The 23,813-nt window shown below is 44.3% G+C and overlaps 1 protein-coding gene across 1 annotated transcript in view; it reads right to left on the reverse strand.

Annotated features, from left to right (window-relative positions):
• Positions 1 to 4,891: 4,891 nt before the first annotated feature.
• cmip (c-Maf inducing protein) overlaps positions 4,892 to 23,813 on the reverse strand; it is a 35,652-nt gene continuing 16,730 nt past the window's right edge. The window contains exons 2-22 of the mRNA XM_070907375.1: positions 22,948 to 23,073; positions 20,439 to 20,489; positions 19,625 to 19,786; positions 18,398 to 18,439; positions 18,042 to 18,104; positions 17,835 to 17,915; positions 17,139 to 17,242; positions 16,819 to 16,923; positions 13,802 to 13,890; positions 13,438 to 13,711; positions 11,972 to 12,037; positions 9,604 to 9,630; positions 9,456 to 9,504; positions 9,098 to 9,205; positions 8,871 to 8,987; positions 8,088 to 8,228; positions 6,739 to 6,786; positions 6,456 to 6,602; positions 6,235 to 6,340; positions 5,948 to 6,018; positions 4,892 to 5,101 (exon numbers count right to left, since the gene is read on the reverse strand). Coding sequence (XP_070763476.1) covers positions 5,048 to 5,101; positions 5,948 to 6,018; positions 6,235 to 6,340; positions 6,456 to 6,602; positions 6,739 to 6,786; positions 8,088 to 8,228; positions 8,871 to 8,987; positions 9,098 to 9,205; positions 9,456 to 9,504; positions 9,604 to 9,630; positions 11,972 to 12,037; positions 13,438 to 13,711; positions 13,802 to 13,890; positions 16,819 to 16,923; positions 17,139 to 17,242; positions 17,835 to 17,915; positions 18,042 to 18,104; positions 18,398 to 18,439; positions 19,625 to 19,786; positions 20,439 to 20,489; positions 22,948 to 23,073 — 2,031 coding nt within the window. The 3' untranslated portion in view covers positions 4,892 to 5,047. The remainder of the gene's footprint in view (positions 5,102 to 5,947; positions 6,019 to 6,234; positions 6,341 to 6,455; positions 6,603 to 6,738; positions 6,787 to 8,087; positions 8,229 to 8,870; positions 8,988 to 9,097; positions 9,206 to 9,455; positions 9,505 to 9,603; positions 9,631 to 11,971; positions 12,038 to 13,437; positions 13,712 to 13,801; positions 13,891 to 16,818; positions 16,924 to 17,138; positions 17,243 to 17,834; positions 17,916 to 18,041; positions 18,105 to 18,397; positions 18,440 to 19,624; positions 19,787 to 20,438; positions 20,490 to 22,947; positions 23,074 to 23,813) is intronic.

Genomic DNA, 23,813 nt, shown 5'->3' on the forward strand with positions numbered 1-23,813 from the left:
CGCATTCGCTATAAAAGCTGTTAATAAGCAGGCTCAGCAGTCGGACGCACTTGTGAACTTGTGAATGAGGAAAGGAACAACCAGGAGAGCACAGTCATTAGTAATGATGACACATGGCAAAACAAACAAACAAACAAACAAACAAACAAACACGTGGCAGATGAGAAACGTTAACAGATCTGCGGAATTAGTTGAGCGTATCACCGCATGAAGGCAATGGGATCTTGACGCAATGGTTCAAAGGAATCCGAACCAAGTACCAAAGTACCAAAATGAGGGGCTTACAGTGGCAGAATGACCTTATGTAATGGTGTAATTGGTAAAGAAAAAAAAAAAAAAAAAAAGACCAAAGCTGGACAAATATTGTTATAATATATTGTGTAGAATTCCAGGAAAAGCAAATAGAAATAAGTTCTCAAACAGTAAGCTATTTCCACACAGTGCAGTAGCCAGAATATCATTTAAAAAAAAAGACAGTTTAGGTGCAGGCACATTGTCACACTGCTGTCAGAACAGTCCCTACTGCCTCTACTTGTTAATTATCTTTTTTTTCTTATTCCCTTAATTTGATAAAGGATGCTACGTTTTTATTAAAGAACTGCGGATCATGACTTTGTGTGTCTTGTAAAAAGACCAACAAAAAAAAAAAACACACGGCACGCACAGCTGAAACATATTCACGGACAATTTATTTTTGATTGAAATTATTTCACATCATAGTTGTTAATTTTCCTGTTGAAGATCTTTTTGTATTTTTATTACAACAGCCACAGAGCAGCAGCAGCGGCAATAATAATAATAATAATAATAATAATAATAACCCAGCAGGAGAAGCAGATCAACGCAGAGAAAGACTGAAAAAGAGAAAGAAACATGATGGGCACCCCTTTTCCAGCTGCCAAACAAACAAACAAACAAACAAAAAAAAATTACTACAAGGAATTATGGGAAATATAGTCTTTTTTTTTTCTTTTTTTTTTTCAGTCTGTCAGATTTGTCAGGCTGTGCTGCATCTGACTCTGACTTCCCTAACAACTGTTAAGACTCGAGCACAGCTGTACACAACTTGGGACATGGTAGAAACTCTTTACAGATTGTGTAGAATAATAATAAAAAAAAGAAAAAAAAAGAAAAAGAAACCATCAGAGAGATAATAGAACAAAGAGGGAGGAATCAGGATGGCCATGGAAAGCAAAGCACAGTGAGCTCCACAGGGTACGGAGACATGACAGAACAGAAGAGGCGTTTTCTATTCAACCATTACATGTTTTACAGTAATACAAAAAAAAACAAAAAACTTCCATTATAACCTCAACATGCTGCCCCCCCCCCCACTCCCCGCCCCCCAGCCTCACAGTTTGGACCAGTGGCAGCTCATAACGGCCTAAGGGAATAGTCCGTCATTTTGTCTCATGTCTCTCTCTACCGGTAAGTATGAAGCTACAGCCAGCCAGCCGGCAGCCAGTTAGCTTAGCTTAGCTTAGCTTAGCTTAACATTGGCCGGGCCAAATCTTGTCTGGTCAACCAGCAGAGAGACATTTCCCACTTCAAGATATGATACGGTAGTCAGTGAGCTTTACCCATCTTAGCTCAGATAAGCTGACCAGACGCTGACCGTGGTTTCGTATCCAACGGACGGACATTTAAATAAAATTGAATTGAAAACAGAATCCTGCTCCCATCTTCTTATTTAACGCTCATCGAAAATGTCAAACTGTTCTTTTAGTTCGAACATTAGGGATGATGTGCGGATCAAACGACTGTATTTCCAAACGATAACGGCCAGTCAGTGTGGTCCACCTCTGACATTGTTATTATCTGGCAGGATTAGAAGAACATTCTTGGGGAAACAACGTATATATATTTGCTTTTTTTTTTTTTTGGGATATGAAAATGGTCAAACTTAAATGCTAAAATCTCAGCTAGGGGCAGCTTCAGTCCAAAAGTACTAGTATTGGCTTTTTAGAAAAATCAGTCAAACCCAAACTGCCTCGACCAATAGGATCTGTCAAGGCTCACGGGGTAGATCCTGGCAAACAACCAATCAGAAAACAGTTAGATGGGATCTCTCCGTTTCAGTCCCTAACTTCAGTGAGATAGTGATCAGACCCTTTATCATATTTCAAACCTTTTATAAAACTAAATTACAAAATAAAAAAAAATACCAGATGATGCAGCAACATGTACATGCAAAAAAAGAAAAGAAAAGAAAGAACAACAACAACAAACAAACTAAACAACAAGAACACTGGAAACAAATGTTTGATTAATGTGATCAAATCAGAGAAGTTGGAAACAAAAGATAATATGAAAACATAATTTGTTAGATTACAGTGCACTTTGTGTGAAAAAAAACAAAAACAAAAACAAAAAACCAACCACACACATTAAGATGAAGGCAACACCAGCCTGCCGATGAAGGGAGGCCGAAAGGTGAAGAGAAGAAAAAAAAAAAGGGGGGGGGGTTCAAAGAGAAGAAGGGAGGAGACGACTATATACACTCGTATATACATCATACAGGATATGAAAGAGAGCACAAGGTCGTAAAGCCGGACCCCAAAGACGGCCGGTACACAGACCGAGTTCACAGGCCAAACAGGAAACTGTCGTGGCACCCAATAAATAGGAAACGAAGCGTCTCATAGCGGACGGGGCATCCTGTCCTCTGCTGCGGCTTCTGCCTCCATTCAACAAACATCCGGAGCGCTCGGGAGGTCGACGCGAATAAATAAAATGGATGGATGCAGTCAGAGCGAGGCTGACTGGAAAAAGGGTGGAGATCCGACTCGTCTCGTGGGGTTTTTTTTTTCCCGAGGGCCACTGGCACGAGACGAAAAGCAAAGCCGAACCACGTGTGGACAGAGAGGAAAGAGAGATTCTGGCAGACTTGCGGTGTGTCGAGGGGGGGGGGGGGGGGCGATTACCTCCGTCACATGAAATGTCGCCACAATAAACAGCCAACATTTTTGAGGGAATGTAGACAGGCAAATATGGCCGAAAGGTGCCTCCTCCCCCCCCCACCCCCGCGCCCAATCTTTTGTCCCTTATAGCCCATTGTGATAGAATATGTACACTAAAATTTTGTCCCATCCTCTGATGAGAGTTATTCATCCGTACAGCCTAAAAACTGTCACCCATGTTTTATGGCATAATATAAATACAGCAGAACAATTCAAAAACAGGTGGGTGCGACAGATAAAAAGAGAACAATAGGCAACTCATCCACAGCTCCACTAGAGGCACTGCGACTCTGACCTCTGACCTCTGCAAGGGAGGGGGGGGGAGGTCAGAGACGTGAAACCCAAACAGTGTCAGTGTCTCCACGGGACAGGTTCCACTTGGGTACACCAATCAGTACTGAAACCACGTTCACGTTGGCCTGATTAAACAAGTGCTCCAAAAACAAAAAAAAAAAAGGTGTTTTGGCGAGTGTCCTTTCTTCTTTTCCAAAACACCTCTCGAGCAGAGGCAGGAAAAAAAAAAAATAGCAGAGGATATGAAAATATACACAACTCTCAGCTGGTGATGGGTCTCGTTTACAGGGTCCACCTCAGAACAGACCGTCCAGTCCACTTTACAGGTCTACATTACCCCACCATGGCATGGTACAGAGAGGTTTCCGTGCGTGGGGACGCCCCCCTTGGGTTGGCTTCTTGTGTTGTATGTCGCAACAACAAAAAACAACAACAAAAAAAAAAAAAAAACAGGACCTGCGTACTTCATTACTATCAGGACAAACTCCAGGAGAGACTTTAGTAAAGGAGGCTTTAAAGACACAACTCATAAATATCAGACAGTCCCAGACCGCCCAGCTACTGCTACACAACTGTCCTATTCAATAGTAATGGGAGACCGTCAGCATGTACACACTGACAACAAATGAGAAAGAAAACAAACGTCACCGTCGTTTTAGCTTTCCTGCGGAGCTCCCGAAATGTTTCTGAAATGTCATCATCACTGGGGGCTTATTTTCATATATATATATATATATATATATATATATATATATATATATATATATATATATATATATATGTATATATACATATATATGTCTTATATAGAAACACACAATATATGAAAGCACAGATGTCTGGAAAAATATGTTAATTCTAGTTGATAAAAACCTTTTTTTTTTTGTTGTTTGTTTTTTTCCTTTTTCCTGTTTTGTGTGTGAACGTGTCATGTATGAGGAATAGGCACAGTCTTGCAACTCTTCTTCTTCTTCTTTTTTTTTTCCTCAGGAGGTAGCACCTCGTTTTCCCAATGAAAGACTGGAATTTGAATGTGACAAAAAAAAAAAAACCCCAAACAAAAGTGAGAACTGAAGCGATTGACAGTTCAGTGTCTTGTTTGGAGTGAGCTACATTGTCGATCAGATCAGAGAAGAACTGGAATGTGAGCTGCTGTGTCCAGTCTTCATCCGCACGAGAAAACAAAACAAAAACAAAAACAAAAACAAAAAAAAAAGAGAGAGGGAAGTGGGTTGATTCAAGGTTTTTCTTCATGACACGGACGCACAGGCGGGAGGGACTGGAACGGCTGGGGGAGCTGGATTTAGACTGCATGTGAAAACTGAGGGACGGGGGGAGGATAAGGACAGAGGGAGAGAAAAAAAAGGGTCCCTTGTGTCACGACATAGCGGGTCCTTGCGTGTCCTCCGGCGCCCTCGTGTGGGCTAAAAACAAGGTCCTTGGAACACCTGCGACAGAAGTAAGGGGAGCAGCGAGGTCCGTAAAGATTTCTCGTTTAGAAAAAAAAGAAAAGAAGGTGATGCTGAAGCTGACTCGGCAAGTTCTTTCCAAGGGGGGGTTAGTGGCGAAGGCTCCATCCCCCCCTGACGTGAACGCGTCAGCGGGTGTTTCTGGCGACGCCCTCGCTCTGGGGATGGCGTCAAGAGTTCCTGGTCTAACGGTGGCGACGATGGAAACGACATCACCTCATGTTATGTGCGTGAGCTTGTGTGCAGCGTGTGCGTGTGTTTATGTGTGTGTGTGTGTGTGTGTGTGTGTCTGGTTATGTATGAGGGGTGCGTGAGCGTGGTTGATCACCAGGCCTCTGTGTACCGAACATCAACGTCTTTCAGGTTGGGAAGTTTGGCCTGCAGAGAGAGAGAGAGAGAGAGAGAGAGAGAGAGAGACACACACTTACTATCAGCTTGAAAGCTACAGTAGCTCACATCTGTCCCTCTCACCCCGAGTCAGATCAAATTAAAGATTTGTATTCGTTTTGTCGTCTTGTGATCATTCTCTGTGCAATGCAGTAATAGGTCAAAATATGTGGAGACCAAAACAGAACTCAAAAGTAGAGCACTAGCTACTTTCAGTTCTGTTTTTGGTTTTTTAAGAATATCCAGTTCTTCAGCTGCTAAACGCTCCGACTGCGGGGTAGCTTTTGCCCTGTAAACAGCCAAAACAAACGAGCTGAAAGACACTAAAAGTCTCCACGATCACTTGACACGTTGCCATTGAACCCACTGTCTATACAAAAAAATGTTGATTAGTGCAGATTCCAGGAAGTATGAATCATTCTGTCATTACTGGAAACTTAATTCTCAGTTACGTGGAATTTGTGTGCTTGCCCGTGTTTAAATTTCACGTTTCTGCAAGTTGGGCTGACTTTCTGTCAACTTGACTAAAAGACTCTGGGTTACACACGCAATTCACTGGGATAAATCAATTGGAATTGTACCAATTGTCTCTAGTTGAGCTGTAATGAGTCCGCAGACAGGAAACGTGGCAATTATTAGGAAATCCGTCGTCAATTACAGACCCATCGCAAGTGTTTTAGGCCATGATTTCAGTGTGATATGACAGACGAAAAAAAGGGCCAAACTCAACAAGTGAATATTGAGTTAATGCGTGTAAATACAACTGGCAACATAAATATAAGTTTTTTAAAAGCACAGTTTAGACGGGAGGCCATCTGTTGGCATACGTTGTATTACCTTGAGGTCCTCGTATGTGTCAGCCGTGAGCTTGGTGCTGTTCATGTTCAGGCTGCACAGGCTCTTCATGGCTGAAAAAGACAATTAGTCCACGATGAATTCATACCCTCAACATAGTTAACATGTTATCTCTGAATTTGTCCTCGTACTCTGGCTTCTCTTGTCATTCTTGAGATGGTGCATTCTCAGTACGCTCAGTTTCTGCATAGTAAAACTGCTCTCCGTGGAATATTGTTGTGTTGTGGTTCATTTAGTGTGTGTGTGTGTGTGTGTGTGTGTTTTCTTACAACTGAGAGCCAGCAGACCAGCATCGGTGACGGGAGTTTCGCACAGGTTCAAAACCTGAAGACAGGCCAGATGCTCGGACAGCAACCTCAAACCTGCATCCCCAAACTGGAGGAAATGGATCATTAGTGATGACTAGTGTGTGTGTGTGTGTGTGTGTGTGTGTGTGTGTGTGCAGTTGTGTTAGTGCTGTGTTCCTGTGTGTGTGTGTGTGTGTGTATACCTGTGTGGACCAGAGGTTGAGCTGTTTGAGTGAAGGCAGCTTGATGAGCTGCTCGGCACAGGCACTGGTGACGTTGGTGAAGGCCAGGCTCAGGTTCTCCAAGTTCCCAAAGGAACCTGAACTCAACAGGCGGGCCAGGTCCGCATCCTGAGAACATTTAATATTGGAAAGATAAAAAAATAAAATAAAAGGGAAAAAGTTAAAAGCATGTATAGTTTTGTTTGAATATATGTTGGCCGGGACAGAAAAGGTTAAAGTGTGTGCAGCAGTGAAGTAATCTCACCGTAGACTTTGAGGGCAGAGTCAGCCGGGTGGGGCCTCCTTTCCTTTGCTGAGGAGAAGAAACACAGAGAGAGAGAGAGAGAAAAAAAAAAAGATGGCGTCTGAGCTCAGGTCCTTTTTCAGACAGTAGATGGCGCGTGTGAGCAGCTGCACGCGCGCTGCATTTGTGTCATGCTGAGGAAATGGGTCATGTGAGGTTTCTAACAAAATACTGATAATAGCATGTTATGTGTGTGTGTGTGTGTGTCTCTCTCTCACTGTATTTAGACAGAAGAAATCAGACGAGGGAACAGGGACAGCAGAAAATCCTGCTCGAATCCTTGGACGCAAAATGCTTCCTTATTTTCTTTGGAAGGGGATTTTTACGAGAGGATAATAAATAATAATAATAATAATAACACTTGATGATCACTCCAATAACATGACTGCAACCACCTGAGGGTTTAATTAAAGCGAGTCTAGTCTCACACACAAATGGACACAGAAAGACAGTTCTTACAGCTGGTTTTTGTTTAATGGCACGTTCCCTGATTTTTGTCCCCTGAACTCCGACATTTCCTGCCAGATACATTTGGGGTGGAAAGGTGTGGAAAATAAACACTGTACTGGACGTACTAGAACACACACACAACACATCCTGCGCGTATTGATTTACTCGGCTGTGCGACGTTTATGTGCAATCCGAAAAAAAAAAGAAAAGCGTAGGAGTCGTCTTTGTTTGTGCTGAAGTGTGTTTCAGGCTGCAAGTCCGCGGCGGCGGCGGCGCATCGATGCATCGTCACCGTTTCCTTTGTCTCCTGGCACCAGTGAATCAGTCTATCTAACCATTGAGACGCACACTGTGTATATAAAAGGCCTTGTCAATAAAATCTTCTAGGAACATGACATTCAAGTTCACACTGATATCTAGAACATATGAGAGTGGAGCTACCTTGGAGATACTAAAACTGAGGATCGAGAGGTCTTGATCCAAAACACTCTTCCTTGTCAAGGACTTCATGGCATGTAATGGATTCGCAGCGATGATTACGGGTGAGACCATGACAAAACTGTCCATGAAAAACCATGGCAACATCGAGAAGGATCCGTCTACCACTCACTGGAAAGATGCTAAAAATGGCGTCTATAACAAGGGAGGTTTCACTTGGTTCTTGAACTTGAAACGCGGAACCAGCTGGAACAAGAAGAACTGCGAGGCGCCAAAGAGCACAGCAGCATGTTAACTTGAGGCCTCAGTGTACGTAATAAAGCACCGACTGTCTGTGTGTGTCTGTGTGTGTCTGTGTCTGTGTCTGTGTCTGTGTGTCTGTGTGTGTGTGTGTGTGTGTGTGTGTTGGAGCAGTAACTCACCAGCTCTTTGAGCTCTCTCTGCCGGTCGCAGAGCTGCTCGTACATGCGGAGGCCCACCTGGGTGCTCTCCAGGGTGGAGATGATCTGCAGCTGGGTGTCTTTGTTCTCAATGATGTTGTACTCCAGCATCAGACACAGGATCTGGACATTTTTTTTTTTTTAAAGACGTGACAATCGACATTTGCTCGTTATGAGGAGTACGGCTCGTGTTCTGTCTCCCCTTAAATCAAATTGCTGGAATCCCCTTTAATACAGTCAATACAGGTTGCCGTTGCCAATACAGTTAATACTCCTAAACTAGAGCTGCAACGGGCAATTTGTCAACAAACAGAAAAAAAAAAAACGATTCTGCAACTGTCTTTTAAGCAAAACAGCTTACAAAGTGAACATTTGCAGGCTTTCTAAACCTTCGGTGATAGTAAATCAAGGACCTTTGGAGTGCTGGCGGGACAAAACAAGTTTACAGACATCAAGCGTGGCTCTGGTCATTTGTGACGGACGTTGTTCACTACAGTCAGGCATCTTAAGAGACCAACAAGTCGTTTATGAAGCATGACGAATCGACGGTGAAAATAATCGTCCGTGCAGCCCCAACTGCAACTATTTAATAACAACACACCTTTTCACTCGGTGGTAAAATGTGAGAACACGTAAGCACGAGAGAAATGGTACGATAAATAAACCAAACCGCCGTTAACGGGCCGAGAGGCCTTGGCAGATTATTAAGCAGGGAAGAGACTATTTATTGACAGGGGATTAATGGAAACAGGAACATGGACGTACCTCCACCATGGTCTGGTTTCCGCGTAGGGCCAGCAGCATGCAGGGACCCAGCTTGTTTTCAGCCAGAGAGAGCAGGAACTTCTTGGTCTTATAGCAGGAGCCCATCAAGATATGAACCTGGAGGGGATGAAGAGGAGAGGAGGGAGGGGGGGGGGTCAACCATGCATTAATTAGCACACATGAATAGTTTAGATTGACTGTGTGTGTGTGTGTATCCATACACTCACCATACTGGCAAACAGCTCTCCGTCGTCGTCGCAGGCAACACCTCCCGGACTGTAGAGCTGGAACCAGCCGTCTTTACCTGAACGCACACTGAGCAGGCAGGAGTGGACCTGGAAAACACACACACACACACATTATTTTTCTGTTCATCAATCTCATGAAAAAACTTTTTTTTTTTTTTTTTTACTAAATCTTTTACTACGTTATACTTTTGGAGGGAAATATCGTACTTTTTTTTTTTTTTACTCCACCATATTCATTTGACAGCTGCAGTTACTACGCTTAACTTTCCTCCAGCGTCTAGGGCTGCCGAGTAATTAACGTTGAGACCGCGTTTAACATGCACGAGCACACACTCACCTCCTGCCTCGGGTCCTCCGCAAACCTCTGGATAACATATTTCAGTTCCCTGATTAGACGGAGAGACAGTGAGACACGCACGTTAGGTTGTTTTCACGCGGGGATCAATCCGCGAGGAACAGCTTATGTTGTGTCGTGAGTTACTTACTTTGTAAATTTGGCGTGTGCGAGGGCCCTGGAGAGAGAGATGGGGGGGGGGGGGGGGGGGAGAAGATGCAAGGGTGATGTGAGATATTACAGCCTAAAAACACTTGAAACAGACAAATGTTTCTCCCAGCAATGTGGCTCAGATCTGATGTGTGCGGTGCATATATATATACGAGTACGCGTTGCAGTGAAGTCAAGCTGACAACAAGCAGCTGCACAGTGTTACTTTGCATGGGTGGATACCAGGTAAGTCCAGGTGGAGGGCAGAGCTCACTAAGACATTTTTAGCACATGTGCAACAAGGCGTTGGGCACGTCATGGACAGCTACGTTCTGAAACTGGCAAAACGATCAACAATCCTGTTTGTACATCAGTTTAATGAAATCGTTCCCCTTAAATTTCGCGATCTGGATCAACCTGGTACCAGACTTAACTGAAGCTGTATGAAGCTTACTGTGAAGTAATTTAAAAAGGCCACGTGTTTGTTTTTTTTATGGTTGCACTAATACATCAATAATAATTATCTGACGTAATCCGTCATAATTATAAATGTACACAAAGCTGTGTGTGTGTAATGACAAAGCACGGCACAAGGGAGGTCAAAGGACTGGTGTGACCAAAGAGAACTCTACAAATCTCCAGCTCCACGGCAGACCCTGATTCACGATTCGGTATAAATGTATCAGCTTCTTCATTAAAAAAGGAACAGATTTTGGCGTTTTGGAAAAAATACTCTCGGCCGCTTGCTTGCCGAGAGGTTAAATTAGCTTAGCATAAAGAAGAGTGGAAACAGTAGGAAACAGCTAGCCAGGCTCGGGCCAAAAGGTAACACAAATCCACCTACCAGCTCCTCTAAAGCCCACAAATAAACAGTGTCAAGGTATAATTCATTAGCTTTAGAGGCGCTAATAGGCAGATTTTGTTACCTGTTTCCTTCTTTATGTTAGGCTAAGCTAACCTGACCAACAATGCATTTATCATATCAAAACACGAGAGTGGTATCAATCTTCTCATTTGACCTTTTGGCAAGAAAAGCCAATTAAAATATGCAATGCATATTTCCCAAAATGCTGAACTATTCCTTTAACACTGATGTAAGAAGCAACAACTACTTGCAGAACGATCAAACAAGCGCTACGTGTGTGTGTGTGTGTGTGTGTGTGTGCGCACGTCTGCATGATTCTCATTAGATCCTCAGCTCCAGGGTGCTGGGGAGTATTGTTGCCTTTCCTAATGACGCCTGAAGCCATCGACCAGGCAACGGTGGCGCAGGTGAGCAACACGTGTGTCCCGTTGTGTTGGAGAAACAACAAGGCGACGCTAATGAAGCTCTGGACCAGCCAGCCAATTGCAAGTGAGGCCTGGGGCTGCTTACGGCCAATTAAAAGCGGGCTCTCCGGGGGGGGACCCCCCCCCAGGAGACGTGGTGAGGTACCTCATCTACGTCAGCAGCTGGGCCCCAGCAGAACCCTCCTACAAACATGCATGCGTCCCCAGAGACAGCGATGTGAAAGACTGGAAGACAATGACTAGCAGCACGGGGGCCAATGCTAATGGTTGCAGTATATGATTATGATTATGTCTGCAGTGGTGGACTTGGACTTGTCATGGGACTACAAAACACAGTATACTACTACGACTACTGCTAGTACTACTGCGACTGGTATTACCGCTTGAGGGGAGTCAGTGATATACTTCACATTTACCTCTACCAAATGAAATCTCACTTTGAATACTGGTTCCTTTGTCCACTTGTCTATTTTCTCCGGGCTTTTTGAGGTACTTGTACTTACTCGAGTATCTATATTTCATGCTACTATACATCTAATCCAATACATGTTAGATGGGAAATTGTATTAACACGATTAATACTACGCAATAGTATATGTGTGTAAATCAAATGCTTCAGTAATCTATGACTTCTTGAGGTGATTTTACTACTACTACTACTACTACATTTCAGAGGGAGACGTACTTTTTACTCCACCACATTCATTAAGCAGCTGTAGTTACTGCCTACTTACTTTACACAGAAAGACTGTCATTTTTTGAGTTTTTTTTTTAGCACTGAGTTGTGTCTGCAGTCCTCAGACCCGCTAAGATGATAAGTCCGCTAATACCCCTGCTGCTTGCTCCCAAAGCTGAATCACTGCAAGCTCACAATAAGAATAATAATAATAATAATAATAATAATAAATGCAGATGAGTGTATCCACACCAAAACTCCACCCTTCTCTCATCTGAGTCATGTTTTTGGTCATTTCAAGTAGCCTGCATGACAAGACGACTGGATCAGTGAATCTAATGCAGCCGCTACCTGCGGTGTGAGCGCGAGCTGATGAGGTGCGGGCGCCTGTGCGAGTACTCACTCTTTCGGGAAGGGGATGGGCTGCAGCAGGCTGGCCAGAGCGGGTCTCCAGTCGTCATAGTCCGACCTGACAGGAGGCAGAGAGCAGTAAAAAACAGAAATGAAGAGGGCACAGAGTAATGCTGCAAAGAGCAGCCCGGGGAGCCGAAAAAAAAAAAAAAAAAAGACAAAGGAGTAGCTGAAACACGAGCGGCTCTGAGGCGACGCAGAACTACGGGGCGTCGATTTAACGGGAGGCTAGAGGAGCATTGCATTACCGCGAGTTAAGTGACAGCGGCTTTGTTACAAATGCTACAGACATTATTGCTTTTTAGGCCATCCTGTTTGGTTACTGCACCTACACCCCCGACAGAAGGACACACACACACACACACACACACACACACACACACACGTAACTGCTGCTCCACTTTCACACTGTGTAATCAGCACCGGGGCTCATACATTCATTCATTCAGGGCTGTTTAACCCATTTACACTCATCGGTTCTTCAGGCACACACACACACACACACACACACACACACACACACACACACACACACATAATGTCACCTTTACAAACTAGGACATTTACAAACGGTCAAAGCAGAGCGAGGTTTCTGCCTCTTAAAGGGAACTTTTTCCTCGCCACTGTTCGCCAAAGGTCTTGCTCGTGGTGGGAACTGTTGGGTCTCTGTAATAACATCATAAAGAGTCGGTCTGGACCTGCTCTGTATGTAAAGTGTCATGAGATGACTTCTGTTGTGATTTGGCGCCGTATGAATAAAACTGAATCGAATTGAATTGAATTGAATTGAATTGAATTTCCTGGGTTGTTGTTGTCATTTCTATCATATGACAGTGACTTGATGTTTATGTAAGTGGGCAAAAAGAGCCCAGCTCTCCTCAGACAGGTGAGCTGACACTGTTTGCTGTGGATATGTGCGTGCTGGGGGGGTAGAGGACAAACCAGAGCTGAGACTGAGAGCTTATGTAGAGATCAGCATGAGGAGTTGTTTTTTTTGTGTGTGTGCCTTAAACTGCATGAATCCCAAAAGTATTGGGTGGAAAATGTTACAACCCTGTTGAATTAGCTATTAGCATGTAGCATTCAGGTCGGAAAGGTCACACTGCTTATGTATTCGTTTGTGGCTGTATGTTTGAAGTCAAAAGTAGCCGCGTGACCACTATTCACATCAGTAGTCCATCATAATTCAAGGGGGTGGCAGTGTGGTAGCAGCAAGTCTCCCAGCATCGACAGTACTCAGTACTCAACAGAGCTTAGTTAAAAAGGTGCAGTCCGTAGACTGCATATAAAGATGGACGACATGACAGCTCCTCAAAAGTGAAGCCAAAACGTCTTGATCGCCGCCCCATTTGGTTTTAATTCGTTATTTGATGCTGTAACAAGGGGGCGAGACGCGTCGTCCATCTTTATATACACTCTATGTATCGGTGGCAGTGCCAGCGTTGTGTGTACACTCACAGCATCTTGAGGATGAGGGCGAAGCAGCCCAGCACTCGGTCGGCCTGCGCCGGCAGTTGGATGGACAGAGTGTTGACGGCCGGGCTGACCAGCAGGCAGTCGATGAGGTTGGGTTCGCTGTCACCCCCCGATGGCCCGCCCTTCCGCCTGGCGTTGGCCGAGTTGTTGTTTCGCTCCAGCTCCACCAGGATCTCGCTGGAGTTGACAACAGAGGGAGGAGGGGAGAGGGGCAGGGAGGGCGTTGGGGAGGAGATGGGAATGGTTGGGGCCGGGTTTGAGGGGGCGGGGGGAGGTGGCTGAGTGGGGCCGGGGTTGGCGGAGAGGGGGAGGATGGTGGCCGGAGGCGGCGTAGGAGGCTCGGGGCGAAGCAGGCGGAGCGGCATCGGGGGCTTGCGGTCGTTCTGCTGCTGGCAGCCGTTTCTTATCTCCTTCAGGCTGGGGGAGTTGTCCCGGCTGCAGAGAGGGAGAGGGGTGATCGGCACCACACCATGAAACCTACATCACCTACACCTACAAGTGTCAAGTACAGCAGCGATGCCAATGACGGCGAAAAGCAAGAGGCCTAAAAATAAAGTACGAAGACAGGAGGGAGAGGAAAGAGACGTGGGCAGTTAGAGCCGGGAGAGATGGGTGCCAGAGCGATGGCTCCTTTGCGTGCCGGAGTTTTGGAAAAATGAGCTATGAACGCTCCTCTCTGGGGCAACGGAAGCTGAGGAGATGACGCTAATTAGTTGCGATGGCCTATGCCAAGCATCTGCAGTCAACGAGAAAAGCCCCTATGGAACACGCTAGAAAGAAACAAGACCATTTAAATATATATAAACGACTAGACTGAGGTCAATTAGAAAGCAAACAGGCTGTGATTGCCTTTTGGAAATGGAAAGAAAGCTGCTTTATTTTCCCGAAGTCGTTTGGTTTCTCTAATGTACTGAGACATACAGTATGTTAATCTGTTGACAAAAAGGAAATCCCAGATGCTACACAGAGAGTTCATGTGCGATTCAGCAGTTTGCAGCTGCTTTTTTTAAAATTATATATATATATATACAGTGCTTAACAAATGTATTAGACCACCTGTCATAAAAATGAGAAAACACAAATATTTTAGAAATCTGTCAAAAACTTGTTTCAAATTAAAGATTGTGTTGTTATTTATTAGGCAAATAACAACGTGGAACAACTAAATAGTCCTTATTCACATATATTAACCACAAATCTTAATATTCTGTACGACCTCCTTTGGCCCTGATGACAGCTTGCATTCTTTGCAACCACAAAACAAATGTTTCTGTTCAGGAATGCAAGTAAATAACTGTCATTTGGCATCTCAATCAAAAAATAATAATGTGCTTTACTATTTTTCTTCTGCTTTTTTTGTAAAACAGTAAATTTGAGAATTCATGGATAACAACAATAATTATATTTCAGCATTAAAGAGATCATTTTGATTAAAGAGCTTGGCTTGCACATACTGGTGGATTAACCATTACAGAGACATCAGCAATACTGTTCATTTAGGGCAGCGGTGGCAAACACCTTACACTGGGTGGGGGGGTCTAATACATTTGGTAAGCACTGTATATATATTTGAAGGTATGATTGATGGAGGCCATTTACCCCATAAACAATGTACTATATTTAATAATTACGCTAAAGACTAAATGTAAAGATTATATCTGTCAAAGCTGCAAACTGTAGAAAACGGATGATTTTGCCACCTGTAATGCTGTGCGCATAGTCACTATCAAACCCATAAGAGCTCTTCATTCAAAAAATAAAAAAGGAAACTGATCCTGGGATCCTGGGATCCTTCTTAATAAACATAGTCACATTACGTACTCGATTGCCAATTCTGTGACATTGCAAACGAGTTGAAACTATAAATGGCGTAACGTGGTGCGGTATCGGATCTGCTTTCCCGGTAAACGCCTGCAAATTACTGCTCTGCGCGGTTTCCTTCAGATTAGTCGTGCGACGTGTGGGGAAATGACCAATCTTGTGTTTGTCTAATCAATGAAAAAAAAAAAAAAAAAAGGACTGAGGTAAACAAAAAGAAGGAGCGCTTCTACCTTCAACAGCTGAATAAACAGTTGTTTTGTGGTCAACGGTCAACCTTTAAAAAAAAAAAAGTCAATGGCTGCTGCTGCTGCTGCTGCTGTGGCTAAGCTTCCTTGGAACTTGACGTGTGTAGGCCTCTCCGGACGGCACGTTAAGATTTCCAGGCCAGTGTCTGGTGACGTTTATTTCTTCAATATTTGCTCAAGGGAATAAACGACACGGCACATTTTCCACGCTGGGCAAAATCCCAGCGAACGGCCCTTGATGTTTTTGAGGCTTTCATATGATCACCAACTAATGTACGAGAGTAAGCAACAGTGCGCTTTAGACCTGCTCTACATGAGAAGTGCCCTGGGATCACTTCTGTTATAAATATATAAATGAAATTGAATTGAATCGACGGTTTGAATTCTGTTCTGGGAAACAAACTAACCTAGGTAAGTTCAATTAGTTGTGCACTGAAATGACCCTTTAAACCCTTTTGGATTCACATCCCCACATCATATTGTGCACCTATCTAACAATATATGCCCCCCCCCCCCCCCCCCCCAAAAAAAAAATCCAATCATGTTTTCTTCCTGTAAAACAAAATATGAATTGTGACACGCGCTTGATCCAACCAATTTCAACCAACTTTTCAACTTTTAGCAGCACGGGGGCTAACATTTCGCTAAACATCCGTCTAGCAACAGTACGTCAGTTAGGACGCGCCCCCGTTTCAACGTTCAAAATCAAATTCCTCCCGGCGTCAAGTCCCGCCTGCCCCGCTTCACTCGGAAAATACGCCGCGATACGGAAGCCAGGCGCTCTCGAAATGCTGTTTAAAGCCTTCATGAGGGTGGGGTATATACACCGCAGATACCTGCTACATTAGACGCATTAGTTTTAGGTAGCGTGACTGAGTTTATCTCGCTCTTATTAACAGAGGCGTCTCCCATGGCACGGATGAGGGGATTATGGCTCAAAGTCGTCATAGCAACTTGCTCGTGTCGGATGGAAATTGTTCACACAATCAAATTACGAACAGACGTTTGCCTAAAAGAGAATTACCGCATTGCTTAAACTAGCACCCACAACTCATGTGAGAGTGAGGCGTTCACATCAACACTGGCCAACAAACTATTACACTTTTGAGGGGTTTTTTTTGTCAGGAACGTGCACATACTGTCATTAAACTCAGGTAGCCATTTTGGATGCGAGCAGTGTCGCCGTATATGAAACCCCCCCCCGACAGGTCTGAGCTGCTCGAACTGCAGCGGTCGGATGTGACGAGATGTCCGGACATGAGAGGAAAAGGCAGGTGTGTGTGTGTGTGCGACTGACCTGTTGATGAACTCCTCATAACAGGAATAAATTGCAGCGAGACACACCGCCACCAGGTTTGGCAGGACACGCGGGTGAGGGCACTGCCCTGTTGGTCCGTGCATGCTGCGACACACACACACACACACACACACACACACACACACACACAGGTGCAGGTTAGACACTACGGCCCCAACAACCTTTGACAGCACGCCATCAGCTTTATACACCTCGTCCCTAATGCTGCTTTACGTATTTCATGTCTAATGCATTCAAAATACGATATATAGAAATGGAGCGTTAACATAAATCCAGACCATCCACCACTGGTTTCTCACCTGTGGACAAACTTCTTGACAACCTCCATCCCGGCGTTGAGCTCGTTGAGGGCCAGGATGTACTCCTGAGTGAAGAGACGCAGTCGAGGGCACTTTCCAAAATCCTGCCAAAGAGACGCACAAAGGAAAAAAAAACAAAAAACAGAGTCAAAAGCATATAAAGCAAAGCAAACTGACAGAACTTGAGGATTACATCCAGGAATGTAAAGGTTTTTCCAATCTCTGTTTGGTTTAGTTAGTGAATAGAGGTACTATTTATTGCAATTTAGCCAAAAAAGTCAAAATAAGGCACTTTTTTCCTGATCAACCCCTTTATGATTAAATGCTGGGTAGGATAGAGCATGTACATGTTTTGTACCGTTATAAAACTGACAGTAAAACAGAATTTTTTTTTTTTTTTGTGAGGGGGGCTGATTAAGGTTCGGCAGCTCACTTTTGTTCGTCAGGCCCTATCTGGTAAACATCACAACATCCAGTTTTTAAGATTACATGCATAAAGATGTACTGACAGCATTTCTTCCTCTACTACAGATTGAAGGAATGTGGCGTTTTCACGTAAATGACCCAGAAACATGACATTGCATCCAACAAACAGGCATTAAAAGAGGAATCGGTACCAAACAGAAACCGATCCCCTTATTCTCGGCTCTGCTGCTGAATGCTCTGCGCAGCTCCTGAACGCAAGTCCGCTCTCACCATGTTATGTTTGAGGATCCTCTGGACCACAGGGGTGAACACTTCGATCACGACCATCGACCGCGGCCGCTCCCGACAGTGCTGCAACGCACAAAAAAACCCCCCCCGCCCATCAACAGGAAGTACTTTTGAACGCTTAACGCTATATGTTTGGGTATCGCTCTGTTTTTTGGCGCAGGTTGGCGATTGCGGCACGTGATCGCTCACCTTACAGAAGAACTCGCACAGGTCAGGTGGCGGGTGGTTGTTTTCCAGAAGAGGAGCAATGGCCTGAACATCCACACACACACACACACACAGACAGATGAATATTTCCACATCCTATCTCTTATTTACGCTGGCTGGGAGCCAGCAGCAACGCCCACAAAACCTCTCTCCACGTCAAACTCCTCTGTTCCGCCCAGATCACCGCCACGCGGCCACAAATACTTGGGCGCAACGTGAGGAGAATCCATATTTTCCCCTCAGTTTAAAAGGCCGAGACAACAAGAGGGCGGATTGAACGGTGTTAATCATTAACATCAAAGCATCGGTTTAGAGTGACAGTGAACTTTTGTACTCACCACAATGATGTTCTCATGATCCTGAGTGCTGAGATTAGAGTTCTGTTGAGAAGAAGAGAGAGAGAAAAAAAGAAGAGTTTAGGGAAGAACTAAATGGATCATGGTGTGTGTGTGTGTGTCATACTGTAATCAAATGTCCTCACAAGAACATAAAAAAAAGGGGGAATTCTCTAAGGGATTATCTTTAAATTAAGATCTGGGTTTAGGGTCAAGGAGGATTAGTGTCACTTAGGTAAGGCAAGGTAGGTGAGACAGGATCCGAATGAATTGTGGTTGAGAGGGAAGTTCCTCCTTATATTATACTGCACGGCACCAAGAGCATCCAAACGCCTCCCCTGGAACACTTCATCTCTGAGGAAATGACACTGGCGTCAGAGCGAACCAACGTGACGAGAGTCGGAGACGTTAGTCAGAAAATTACAATTCCCATTTCCCATTTCTTATATTTGTTCCCCTCGTGTATTCCTCTATAGATCCTCTCCAGCTCTTAAAAACCTCTTCCAAGTAGCGGAGCCTGTCGTTAGGCCACTTTTGCCATAAAGTGGGCTAAGAACATTCACGTAATATAAAAAATTTAAAGGAATATTTTCGACACTTTTGGTAAAACGCACTTATCGGCTTTCTCACTGAGAGGTAGATGAAAAGATTAGATAGAACTGTGTGATAAATACGAAACTACACCCGTCTATTCTCACGGTATTGATCTTCTCGTTCACCGCCGACTAAGAAAATAAAACATTTTGACAAATAAACATTTCTCTGATGAAAAACAATAAAAGGACTGGGGACATTTGTGCTGAGGAATCTCTACAGTGAAACAGAAATGAACGAATAAATATCCAATAAAACGAATATGAAAATAAGATATTTTGCGATAAAGAGGTTTGAATCTTATTTCACAACTGATTTGCTCATTAAGATATTTTTCACCATTTACTCGTGCGACCGTTAACTTCATAATGCCTTTTTCATTTTCTTAATTTTGAACACTTTGGGCCTCCGTACTTGACTGCGCTTTTCTTTTCCTGTTGTTGTTATAATCAAAAAGCTGAAGAAAATGGAAAAAGGCAATTAGGGTTAGATTTGGGTTAGGTAGGTAAAGACTAATATCAGGCATAAAGAGAAAATGGTATGGTCCTCACTGGTAATATATGCATGAGTGTGCATGTAAATGTGTGTGTGTGTGTGTGTGTGTGTGTGTGTGTGTGTGTGTGCGTGTGTTGCTACCTCAGCCAGCAGGGTGGAGATAATGTGCAACGGAGCCTGGTGGATGGACTCGTCCTGCAGCGGGGAGGTCAGAGCCATGTCCACCAGAGCTCGGATCTCCTTCAGCACCACATCCCAGCGACTCGGGTTGTTCAGGACCTTGCGGTACTTGTAGATCTTTTTCTGCAGGAGAGACAACACAACACCCCATGGTGAAATTCAGGAATACATTCATTTTCTATGGCCAGCTGCTTGCACTGGGCTGTGGAACCAGCTCTTCAGACACCTCAGATGGGAAGTGTTGCAATTTTGCATCCCTCACATGCTTGTTGGGTTTGCATGGAAATGTTTTATTCAAATAGGTGCAGTGAAAACCGGCGAAAACAGGAAGTGTTCGGGGGGGAGGATCTGCGCTGCGTGACGTCTGCCTATCACGACGCCTCTGTGTATATATAGGGGCGGGGCTTTCTATGTGACAGCTTTTGATTGTTTCTGTTGAGTGTGGAGCAAATTCAATTCTACTGCTACTCTGAACGACCTCAGGCGGACTTCCTTGTCCAGCTTTATTTAGCTTAGTGAGCACAGCACGGCTCTAGTGCTAACAGGCTTAGAGGCCTGATCCTCATGAAGGTCTGTAAAAGTGTTTTTTTGGGGGTGTTTCAACATGATCATTCTGCAATAAACTTCGATGTGTGTGCTGAAATACAGCACAAAAACACTATGTGTGTGTGTGTGTGTGTGTGTGTGGGTGGGGGGGTTAAAGGCCTTAGCGTGATGCTTTAATGGGGCCTTTGAAACAAATCAATTAATAGTTAAAGACAACCTATAACCTTACCTTCCACTGCAGGGAGTGAAACCACTGGTCCCTTAAGTAGCTGTTTGCAGCCTGTAGCAACACACACACACACACACACACACACACACACACACAAACAAACATACACGCACACAAACACACCCACGCAGAGAGATAGACACAGACGATTTGTTAACTCTGATCTCAGGTAACAGAAAGCAAATCCACAGAAAAGGATTTCATGACACGAAAATGCTCATAGTCACTCAGTGCACTTCGCCCTGACTGTGCGACACAACTTTCACTGTTTAAAAAAAAAAGACGAACATAACTTGATCATTAAGCGTCCTGGAGGTGAAGCCTACCTACACTTCAGCTCTGGGGGAGCTCACTGGACCCGTTAAAGCCACAGAAAAAAAAAAAATCTGACAGTCATGTCATTGTCTAAACACAGCAACCAAATTATCAGGTTTGGAACAGGTAACAGTGTGCATTTTATTGGAGGCCGTCAGGCGTTTAGGCATATTTGACTTAAACAAGACCAGGCTTACGCAGAGGAGCAGAGGTGGGATGAAAAAGAATGGGCGAAATAATGAACTGGACGTCTTCAACACCTCAGACGTAGCGCATTGCGAACCGACGTGACAGCTACGACTGCCAGAGGGGCTTTTAAAATGAACCTTGTCTTCGAAAAACAAAGAACCAGGACCAGAAACAAAAATGCTGCCATTCTTCCCATCTGCTTCCCGTGCGTTTGCACCTGTCCCACTGTTTGTTAACAGTAAAATAATTGATCGGCAGCAAAGCAGAGTGTAATGACTTTAAGGTCAGACCAGGTCCAGGTGCGGCGTGTTATTTAGAGGATTAAAAACGGCGCATGTCGTAGACCGGGTAGAAGGAACGGTACGTCCAAGTACAGCACGTCGCCCATGGTTGTCAATGAGATAGCGGATAAATGATTCATTTCTATGTGCTACTGTGAAGGAGTTTTAACTGTTTTTGGGAAAAACTTCCAAATTTATCAAATTCATACAGTTTTTTTTTGCAGGAACCCTGACTGATCTTGGCTCGCGGATAGGTACCGGCGGAGCTTTTCCTTCAAAGCGCCAACTGAATCCGACTGGCAGCGGTCCAAAACACCTGCCAGCAGGCACAGGCAAACACAGCTGAGGAAGTGGGTATACACTGCTGACCCTGCTGTTACTATTAAAGCTGCTATTGCTATTATTACAGCTGTAACTACCATTATCAGTCATATTTCCAGTATTATTATAATTATAGCTGCTATGGCTACTGCTGGTGCGAGCGGCAACGTAAGGCGACCACGCCCACTTAGGAGACAGGAAGCGTATACCATTTCATACCGTCAGCGCAGCTTGTAATGCGTCGTCTTCTGTTATAGAGCATCTTTGGTAACAGTACCAAATGTGCTTTGCTGGGTGGCTCTGGTTAATGTGAAGGTGATTTTTCGCCTCTCAGGAGGTCAGCAGGTACGTGGTATAAGGTTTCCAATGTAGGCTCTGGTACTGTCCTGAGTCTAAAACATCACAGCCACCAAACTAGGCAGCCCAAACCAGCCCCCTTTTTTTTTTGATCATGGAAAATGAATAGCTTAACTTAAAAAAAATGCATCCCACCGGGGAGCAATCAGGAGCAAAGTTCCCACTACGCTGATAGGTTGAAAAATCTCGGTCCAATCATTTATCACAGGCCACTGACCAAATAGTGTTCAGCTCTGAGGCAGCGCTCTGCTCCGTCCCTAGATGTTTCCTCTGTTCGTACCAGTGACTTTGCAAAAGCTATGAGCTTGATAAACTGATTCACATGAGATGTAAGAGTACAATATTATGCTCAAGTAAAAGTACTGTTATATCAAATATATTTTACTGAAGTAAAAGTACTTGTGTAAAAATGTACTTAGATAAAAGCAAAAAGTAAGTCAGTGACATAAGATGCTACTGTTAGATCTTCATCCTGCGCGTATCACCGATCACCCGTTGTAAATACGCACCAACCGTCCTCTGTATAGCCTCGCTGCAATTAACCCGAAAAGTGGACAAAAACTCAAGACAGTTAAAGACAAAATGACCAGCAATAACTAATAAGTACTACGGACACCACGGCGGCCATGAGAGAGAATCGACGTTTCTCAAGCTCAACATTATATAGAACTTATACAGAACGTCAATCCACAGATTGCGCGCAGGGGTAGAAGTGTGCTCCCACTTCAGTGGAATCAAACGTCTGGGGCCCGGGGTTTTTTTTCCCCCCCAACTTAAAGGATCATAATATATCTAATGAAAAGAATAGTTAAAAAATGATTAGACATTTTTCAAATATGCTATGAAAACAAGTATTTGTGTTCCCCACCCACTCCATGTCGAACTGCATCACTTCATCCCTCGAGCGTTGGATCAAACCAGTTGAACTGATTCGATTACTAGGTGATGACCTTTCCAACACACTGTTTGTAGCCATTGCTATTGCGTAGCCTAGCTAGCCTACGAATAAATGTAGCTACCCTGCCACTGGGAGACACGTGCGTTACCTGCAGCAGGACGGTGCCGCCGGGGAAGCTGAGCTGGACGCAGTACTTTGGAGCATTGTCCCACGAGAGGAGCTGCAGGTCCTCTATGGAGCTGTAGGACAATGACGTCTCCATGTAACCGGTGGGCTGGAGGGGAGAGGAGAGGGAGAGGATATTAAGTCACCGTCAAACATTTACAGTGCATACTGTATATATTTAAACAGAGCCGGAGGAGAAAATATTTTTACTGGCAGTCAGCTGGAAAGACAAAAAGAAACATATCCCGGGCTAACCTGCCCTGGGTAAACACGAGGCCAAACAAAAAGGCACGCACTACGCTTATACAGCACACAAGAGTAGTCTTTATCAGCCGCGGTGACATTTGATGGAGTTCCAAGTGAATAGACATTGAATGCTGAAACAAAAAGTGGAAAATCAATTTGGCAAAAGCCATTAATCACACGAATACACAAACATCACCTAGGAAGACGTTGTTAGCGCAGCTTTGAGTCAACGCACACACACACACACACACACACACACACACACACACACACACACACACACACACACACACACACACACACACACACACACACACACACACACACACACACACACACACGCTGACAGAAAACCCAGTATGGCGTGATGATGCAGATCTCCGCTCCCAGTCTCTCACAATGGCGAGGGACTGGGAGAGCAGATGCGTCTGAGTAACAGGCCACAACCTGTTTGCTCGTCTCGAAATGATCACAGAAACGCTGACAAATGACCGCAAGTTGTCCGGAACTCTTTAAAAACAAAAAGAAGAAAATGTAAACAGATGAAAAAATAAATAAATAAATAAATAAATAAATAAATAACGAGGCCCAGTGAAAACCGCG

This window comes from Enoplosus armatus, chromosome 6 (genome assembly GCF_043641665.1).
Source record: "Enoplosus armatus isolate fEnoArm2 chromosome 6, fEnoArm2.hap1, whole genome shotgun sequence".
NCBI classification, from domain to species: Eukaryota; Metazoa; Chordata; class Actinopteri; order Centrarchiformes; family Enoplosidae; genus Enoplosus; species Enoplosus armatus.